The sequence below is a fragment of the Gossypium hirsutum genome, chromosome D05 (genome assembly GCF_007990345.1).
Source record: "Gossypium hirsutum isolate 1008001.06 chromosome D05, Gossypium_hirsutum_v2.1, whole genome shotgun sequence".
In the NCBI taxonomy this organism is placed as follows: domain Eukaryota; kingdom Viridiplantae; phylum Streptophyta; class Magnoliopsida; order Malvales; family Malvaceae; genus Gossypium; species Gossypium hirsutum.
This window is the reverse complement of record NC_053441.1, coordinates 56,771,181-56,780,572: the sequence shown is the minus strand read 5'-3', so window position 1 is coordinate 56,780,572 and position 9,392 is coordinate 56,771,181. Positions and strand designations below refer to the sequence as shown.

General features: G+C 30.8%; 1 protein-coding gene across 4 annotated transcripts; it reads right to left on the bottom strand.

The window, feature by feature from the left end:
• Positions 1-5,643: 5,643 nt before the first annotated feature.
• LOC107941620 (ubiquitin-conjugating enzyme E2 36) lies at positions 5,644-8,771 on the bottom strand. 4 transcript variants are annotated; one of them, XM_016875189.2, is made up of 8 exons: positions 8,568-8,771; positions 8,342-8,369; positions 8,090-8,176; positions 7,644-7,702; positions 6,534-6,575; positions 6,373-6,446; positions 6,078-6,175; positions 5,644-5,957 (listed from the first exon to the last, which is right to left on the bottom strand). In XM_016875189.2, exons 1-8 carry the CDS (start codon positions 8,601-8,603, stop codon positions 5,920-5,922), a joined length of 462 nt encoding a protein of 153 aa, XP_016730678.1. In that variant the 5' UTR covers positions 8,604-8,771; the 3' UTR covers positions 5,644-5,919. The 4 variants fall into 4 exon arrangements, 3 of the variants coding, with proteins under 3 accessions (XP_016730678.1, XP_016730677.1, XP_040948151.1); XM_016875188.2 differs by having other exon boundaries at positions 8,472-8,689; XR_001695673.2 differs by having other exon boundaries at positions 5,885-5,957; positions 6,078-6,206; positions 8,472-8,708.
• Between the last annotated feature and the right edge of the window lie 621 nt (positions 8,772-9,392).

The following is a 9,392-nucleotide window of genomic DNA, read 5'->3' as shown; positions in this document are numbered from 1 at the left end:
CATCGGTCTCCATTCTTCTTTAGTCCACATTCCTCTACTCAAATGTCTTCAATATTCTTATCTCACTTTTAACCGATTTTCCTCACGAAACTTTAACTTTTTTATTCATTCTCCTCACTTGTTTAAAGATAAACTTTATCTTCTATTTTTATTTTTTTTTCATATTTATTTCTCACTGATGTTAATTTTAGAAAATCTTAGTTACTATATGTCTTTATGGATTTCGTTATGTTTACATATTTTGTTTATATATCCATAACTATACACCTATATATTATATATAAAGTTATATATACTATTATATATTTACTGTTATATAAATATATATTTTATAAACTTATCTAAATATTTTTTTATTATATATATTATATATCTATATACTTTTTAATTACAATCATATGTGTCTATTTTATAAAGAAATAAATTATTATATATATTATATACTTCAGTTTTTCTACTTGTTTACTTAGGGTGGGTTTGGATGAGCGATTGGGTGCGGTGCGGTGTGTTTAGCTTACTTTTTGTCTCACGCTACAGTATCGCTACAGTATCTAATCTCACCGCCACCGCTATTTTTACACTAACCGCAGGTAAACGCACCGCCCATCCAAACTCACCTTTAGTCTACCTATTAATTTCTTTTTACTATGTACTATGTATATATATATTTTTCCTATTGCATATATATATATTCTACCTATATTATATATATACACGGTCTTCTACAAGCTATATTGGTACATATATACACTTTTATATTTTTTTAACACCCTCGTACTATTGCATAGTTTTTTTTTAAAATCATATCATTTGCATCAAAACTGCTGCTATTGGGGATATAAATTGCTTGTATATGCTCTCTTTTGCAAGTACCTACCTTATCTGTCCCCTTTACCCTTGCTTACCTTTTAGCCTGTCATGCCTCCCTGTATCTCTACCAAACGTCCCACTACGAAGTGTGCTAGGGGTGAATCCTCTAGTACAAACTCGACCCTTCCCCTAGCCAGTTATTTCTAGGACATTAAGGGTGGGTTTGGATGGGTGATTGAGTGCGGTGCGGTACGTTTAGCTTACTTTTTGTCTCACTCTAATTAAAGTATCTAATCTCACCGCCACCGCTGTTTTTACAGTAACCACAGGTAAACGCACCGCCATCCAAACCCACCCTAATTCCCTTGAAAAGTTCAACACATACTTCGCCATCCAAAATGTGCAAGTATCCCATCCTATCGACCTTAACTTTGTCTCCAACCAACTCGAGTTTAAGTACCTCGATCAACTTTGCGATTGGGTTGGTTACCTTGTCTACAAGTTAGAGGTGTTTGCTACGAAAACCTTGTTAGAGCCTTTGACTCTAATGCTAAGTTTACCTATGGTAACGTTGGTCGAACCGTCGTTTCCATCACTTCTTATATCATGGCTAAAGAGGTTGATATCTCTATCTCTTCCCTCGCAAGGCATCTTCCCATTCCAAATGAGGGCGATGGTAACAACTATGGCTTATTCCCTCACGAGCTTGTCAATCCTCACAGCTATGCAGGTGACCTTGACTTGCATGATAGGATCCTCCACCTTATTTTTACTTAGATAGTGTCTCTTAAAACAAGCATTTCGTATTTTGTAATTTGGATTATTGGATGTGACATTGCTTTCATACAAACCATTGCCTTAACCTCACCTCAATAATTTTCCTTTAACATTGTCAAGATTGTCTATCTTCTCGTCTCTAGCAACAAAAATCTTAGGTATGACACCTTTCTCTCTCATATTTTCAAGCCTTTAAGTTAAACGTTAGTGTTGACCCTGATCGAGCCATTACCTCCTAGCTCGATATGCCGACTGTGTTGGATCTAGTGCCCTAAGCATAGCATATTCGTTTTGTATACTTGTTATTATTTTCGAACAAATGATTTAATAATACTATCTATAAATTAAATTAATACCTTTTTTATATTATCCTCAATGGTTTTTGCACACAAAACAAAATAGAAGCAAATATTGGCTCAATGGTTATCTAACGTTTAACTAATACCAAACGATATTACGTGGTCGGATCATAATATGGAAAGAAAACTTGTATTAGTAGATGAACCTAAACGCGTCCTTAGTCTAATCAGAAATGAGCAAACCAATTGACTAATATGATATCTATCAAGTGCAATTGAGGAGATGATTTTCCTTGAGCATCGGAGTGGATGACTCCCAGAAGATAGAGATATAGATGTGATTGATTGGACTGACAATACATCAGATAGGACTCAAGTAGAACAAATCCTAGTTTTGTTTATGGATTTATTCACTTGCGAAGTTCATAGTGTGACATACTTTAATCTTTAGTGGATGATGGACTATGTATGTGTGACTCATATACTTTGATGTAAGTAAAAACTAGAGTTCAAATAGATAAGGAACCAAGAGTTGGGTGTATTAGGTATATGACTTATGTAGTATGTAGCATCATTCACAATAGCAAAATTTATAGCTCAGCTAATGGGTAAATGATATCTTCTCATTGACATTACATGATAGATGAAAAGTTAACGTGGCCACATGTCTTTTGTCTTTGTGATAAATTACTTAATTAATTACTATTTGATAGTAATTGACTTTTCGTGAAGGAAGATGTAATAATTACTATGAGATAAAATAGGATCATATTAGGATAACGAATTTATCCCAAAAAAATTAAAGATATCTTATGAGAGTAACACACTTATGACAAGGTTATTAGACGAGCACTGATTGAGTAGCTTTCGTAATGATCTGTAATTATGGAGAACTCAGTCACAATACTATAGTAGAATGACTTCGTGACTAAATGAATTTATAATTAATATAGGCGAAAAGTTGGAACTTATTTATAAATCATTTGAGCTCTAATTATGTAACGACCTGATTTTAGTGGTATCAGAAATTGTGCTTTTGGGACCTCGTTTTCATGAATTAAGACTGTAAATATTAAATAAGGATGAATTGCAATTTGAATAATAAATTTAACTAAAATTGTGATTAATTAGGACTCAAGGACTAAATTATAAAATCTATTCACTATAGATTCTTAATTAATAAATGACTTGGGAACTTAAATTACAATTAACCAAAAATAAAAAACAACAATTAAAACACACCTAATCATGAGATGGTGGACGGTCATTTGTGTGTGGATTAGTTTTAATAATTTAAAGATTTACTTAATTAAAATATAATTGATTAAACATTAACAATTTGGTGGAAGGAGATATAATCATCATCAACTTCAACCGTCCAGACCCAGGGTTTTCAAATTTTTAACCTCTATTTCAAGTAAATTTTTTTTATAATTTTTATAAGTTTTTATGATTTTTTTTTATGATTTTGATAAGTTTTTAAGATTTTTAAATATGGTTTATTAATTTTATTAATTTTATTATTTTATTATAATTTTTATAAGTTTATATCAATTTTAGTATTTTTAAATTTTAATACTTTCAATAATATTTTTTTATTTTTTTAATAATTTTTATGATTTTTATGAGAAAATATTAGATTACACCGAAAAATTGACATGTGTCACCATCTTATTAGTCCATTAATTTATATTAATAGTCAGTGTGATCAACTATATATGAATTTTGTTAATGGAAGGGCTTAATTTGATTACTTTGGTTAACGACAAGGGCTCAATTGGGTGTGAATTTAATACAGGGTCTTAATTGATTTTTTCTTTTTTCAATTTCTTAAGGGTTTTTTGGGCATATAAGCCAAAAAAAAAACCTCATTTGGTATTTATGTAACTGAAAAAATGTTTAACGAATCTGAGTTTAACACAAAAAATAATAGTTTTGACAATTTGACTTACATTTTTAAGTTCAAAAAGTAAGAGTACTAAATTCCAAATGTATGAAAAGTTAAGAGACTTGAACATATTTTAACCTATATTAAATGTTGATTAAGTGTTAGCTCAATTGACATTGGTATTATTGCTAATGCAGGAGAACGTGAATTCGGACGTACTCAAGTGCCTTTGTTCTCCTATTTAAAAGGTGGGGTGGAATTATAAATGATTTTAAGTAGTATAAAAAAATTCAAAAGGTTAATATCATTCATAATTTTCTGTTTTGGTATAATTTTGTATAAGTTTCATAATTTATTTCCCAATTCCTTCATGTTTATTAAAATCTTATTTTTGTACTATGATAAAAATTACCGGATTTAAAAGTGCATATAAAGTTGAAAAAATTCATGTTGCATACACCGACGGTTAAAGCTTAAGGTAAACTATAAAAATAGTCACTTTTGTTTGTCTTAGATTATAGTTTAGTCATTTATATTTGAAATATTACGTTTTAGTTACTTACGTTATCATTTTCTTACGAAGTGGTCACTCTGCCGTTAAGCTCTGTTACCTCCCTAATAACAGTCCTATGTGGCAGTCCAAATAAGTTTTAAATGCCAACTTGGATGTCCAGGGATGAAAATAGATTTTTAATTTTTTTATGACAATAAAATATAAAATTTTTCCCTAAAACTCAATTTTCTCCTGTTTAAAAAGAAGCAATAACTGGGTTTTGGAAAATTACCATAAGAAATAAAAGAGAAGAGCATAATGACAGAGAAGAAATAGAAGAAGAAGAAGTTGCAAGCAATCCTTGATTAGGATTTTTCTTCTTGTTAAATTTTGGGCAAAATTTTGTATAATATTTTCATAAAAAAATAAAAATCTATTTTCAGTCCAACTAGACATTTAAGTTGACATTTAAAATCCATTTGGACTGCCATGTAGGATTGTCGTTAGTGAGGTAATGGACTTCATAACAAAACGATAACGTAAGCGACTAAAACATAACATTTCAAACAAAAGTGATTTTTTTTTTTGTAATTTACCCTAAAGTTTAAACAATGGACCGAAGTTTTGTATGTTTATATATTGGTTTACGTACTAATAGATGCAAAATTGGGCTTTTGAAAATTATATTTAATATTCAAATATGAGAGATAGTATTACATTCAAAATAAAAAAAATATTGGAGATAATTTATATAAAATTTGCATGGAGTTTAAGAAAATATTAAATTAGATGATATAAATTTATAAAACCTAAACCTCACTTTAGTTAAAATATTATGATATTTAAGGTTGTAATGATTCTTTACGTTTATAGATTTTATCAAAATAATATTTGATTCTTTATATCCTCAATTAGCAAATACTTTTTTTTTTATATTGTTGAAAACTTTTATACTAAAAGTCAAATTGCATTTTACTCAAAAAATAAATAAATTAGTTCCTACACTTAGATTAAAGTGCAAATTGATCTTTTAATATACAAGAACTAATTTTTAATAATAGAAATAAATAAATTTTATTAGGAAGACCAGTTTACTATTTATCTACTAAATAAAAACTAATTTACCTATTTTTTAAGTTAATCCAACTCTGAATATATGTGCCTCCGTGATACTTTTACTCTTCAAAACTCAAACTTGAGGAAAAGCACATGCAATAATTTCATTTTTAATCAGTTTTCATTTTAGTCCCTCAATTGTGTTATTCCAGTCCAAACACTAACATATTCATATTATTCCATCATATCATTTCACCTTTTCTCTGTTTTCAATTGATGACCAAACCACAAAAACAATGCATCATCGTTAATCCGACCAGTAATAAAAATCTGAAATGGATATATTAAAGAATAATCCCTTAGTTCAGCATTTTGAGAGTTTTGGAAGAACAATGTTGATATTATCATACAAGTTCAGACAGCTTCCAACGGGGAAACGATTAAACATTTAACAGACAGCAACTGGGAAGCTTTGCCAATATCAAACTTTCCCTAACGTTTAAACCTTCCAAATATCCTTACAGAATTGACATTCAATCGCTTACATTGCACAAAATGTTATTTTTGACAAGGCAAATGTTTCCGCCACTCGTATGTCATGCACCGCTTGCGTATAGACGGGTCCATTCCTTAGCTGCAAAACGGAAATCAAGAACAGTTAATTATAAGAATGGCAGCATATCTTCCTTTGATTTGTAGTAGTGTGTTGACCAATCCCAATGACCTTAACACTGTAAGTAGAGATTTTTCTTACCTGTCTCGACAGCTTCAGCCTCATTCGTTTTCCAGTGTTTAGCAATGTTCTCGGAGAGTGGATCATCGGGATTTGGAGCACTCAAGAGTGCTTGAATGCTGGAATATGGATGATAATCTCGGTATTAATCTAAGCCAAAAGTAGGCAGTGGTGGAAAAGAAAAGAAATATTCAACCATACGTACTAGAAAATCTTCTGCCAATATAAAAAATGTTTTAAATCGTTTTCATCGAGCCATGATATTCTCACCCTATATGAAAAACCTATACTCTCATTTCTCAGAAACTTGTAATACCTCAAAAGTACAGTTCGGATTTGGAGAGCAGGACTCCATTTGTCTTTGAGAATATCAAGGCATATTCTTCCAAGCTGAAAGAAAGCTCAATCTTCAGAGCCAAGAAAATACATCTTTCACACCATAAAATAAGGACAATAGAAGGAACGAGTAGACCAAACCTTATCAATGTTCGGATGATATATCTTTGTAAGAAACCGAACCTGTTATACCAAATTTTTTTAGGTGGTTAAAAATAGAAAATATATCAGAAAGGAAATGAATGACAGAAAATTTCTGAGAAAAGAGGTGAACTTGATGCTGAAATGCCATCTACTGTCGGTTAAAATTCTATGAATATACCACATTCATGAACCGCTAGTGCAAGAGAATTAAACGATGAAGTCCAGTGACCAGAAATGAGACAAAGAAGGCCAATCTTATGAAACCGGACAATCAAGTACCGATAACAGGAAGACAACAAAGTCTCAAATGGCATCATATTAGTCATGCAGAGCTCAACTAGGAAAGTAAGCACAAATTAGATCCTTACCACCTAGCACGTTTGGTTCCGCACGGCTAATCACATGCAAAGGCATCACTAGAAAGAAAAATGTTCTTCCCGGGTGAAAGTAAAACTTTCAAGGGTCAAAGAAATGAGTTGGCTACCTAGTTAGTAGACGCTAAGGCATCGATCATGTCACAACAAGGACTTCAGGAAAGCAGTGCATATAACACAAAGTTTGAATGCAGATCAACATTTTCCTTTAAATGACATCAAAGCAAAAATTATAAGCTGATAAAACGAAAGGAGATTAATGCATATTTGGTGTTTAATTCGGCCATACTAAAAAAGGACAATTCAATTCCGCTGAGCCTGAAATTACAAGCCAACAACAAATTATAGAGCATTCTGCAGCATTTCAAGTGTAGTGAGTATTAATATATAATATACTTCAGGTTTTGGTGTTTTGCTACACTGATTAACATTTTAACAAACCAAAGGTAACTATATTTCACAATCACTAAGAAGACAACATAGAGTGATGGAAACTAGATGCGGTAATAGTAAAAACATGCCAGAAAAAACACCCCAACAAATTAAAAACATTTCTCTAAAAGCAAACTACAACATCCCTAAATCATATCAAAACCCTATAAAAACTTTTCTAGACGAGGTCATGAAGACGAGTAATATCGGATATCAAAGGAAAGACAATCCAGTATACAAAAGTGGATACGAAAACAAGGTCATGCTAAATATTAAGAAGCGATGCAGGAGAATTGAGTACCTTGGGAGCAGTCATGGGATATTCTTCAGGCAAAAATAGTTCCAACTTGAAAACGCCTCCTAAACGAAATATTCCAAACAATAAAATGAATGATATTCTTTAATTACAAAATGAGATATTGCCAAAAAGAACTTCCCAAAACCAGACTAAGCACTGGATAAGACTGAAAAAGCATGCTAATTGAACCTACATTTTAAGATTGAAAACAAGGGTCCATTTTTGCTTACAAAGGTTAGAAAACCAAAGGGATAAAAGAAAATGAAATAAAATAAACGCTGCATAAACCAATTTTCTGAACAATAATACTACTTAAAACGAATTGTGGTCATTTTAATGACTGACCATTGGGGATGGTGTCACTCTTAATGACGTAAATCAGCCATAAACATTGAACAATCAACACAAATTATACATTTCTAAACCATTAGATGAAAAAAATAAACTACCTTCATATGGAGACTGTGTGGGACCAAGGATCATCACATTGAAATATCGCATGTTATCCTCTGATGGTGAAGCACTAATTCCAGGTGCTGCGGGGCAAAAAAAAAAACACTTTTAGGCAACAGGAAAAAGTAATTTCTTAAAAAAAAAGAAACCCAGAAAGTTAACTTTGTTTCTCTTAACATTGAAACTACTAAAAACACAAAATTTAACAAGAATTTCTAAAAAAAAAAAAAGGAAAGCTAATGACTTACCTGGTTCACTGAGGAGACGCTGAGTTTCCTGTTTCGATCAAAGGTAAAGGAGACCAGAATTAAAGCATGGAAAATTAACAAGAAAAGCAAAGCTTTCTTCAATGTAAGAAGACGCTCTTAAATTAATTACCTGAAGCTTTTGATTCATTAAAAGCGTAAACAATAAAGCTATGAAAGCAAAGTGTAGAAACCCAGAAAAGGAGAGGAGGGAGATAGAAAAAGGAACCTTAATTATTCTTCGAGGGAGGTTGGTATTGGCCATTGCAAGGATCGATGGGTGAACAAAAACAGGGAAAACAGTTTCTCGGTATTGAGATAAAAAGAACTCCTTTTAAGTCTCAAGTTCTCACATTGATTTTAGTGTTTTTCTTATAATCCACGTTTTAACTCCACTCCACTCCACAGCAACCCACGTTCAAAATATCACACTAAATTTTACTTTATTACTACTGCTGTAAATTTATAACATTTTAGTTTAATTGCACAATTAATACCTACATATTTTTTAATTTCCCTTTTCATCAATTTAATTATTTTTTTTATTTTCTTTTAACATTTTAGTTTAATTAGGTAGTGTTTGGTACATTTCCATGATAAATTTTTAATAGAATGTGATTGTTAAGAATAAGATTACTAAGAATCTATGCAATTATTTAAGTATTTTACTGAATTGGTGTCACCCTCAACCATGTCACCAATTCGATAGGAAAATTATGAAAATATCTTTTTGTAATTAAAATAAATTATATTATTTAATATTATTTTAACAAAAATCAATAAAAATATACATATATTGGGATTTAAACCTACATCAATTGGATTAAAAAAATCCTTAAATTTACCATTTAACCAAAGCTTCATTTTTTAATATATTATATACATTTTTATTTTAATGTGCACAATTTATTATCTCCATTAATTGTATATATTAATAATGTCGTTAATTGAGTTGGTATCACAAGTCAACTTGACACTAACTCACAATTGATGATAACGCCATGATAAATAAATGTAGTGCATTTAGTATTGTTAATATGATGTATTTATGTTG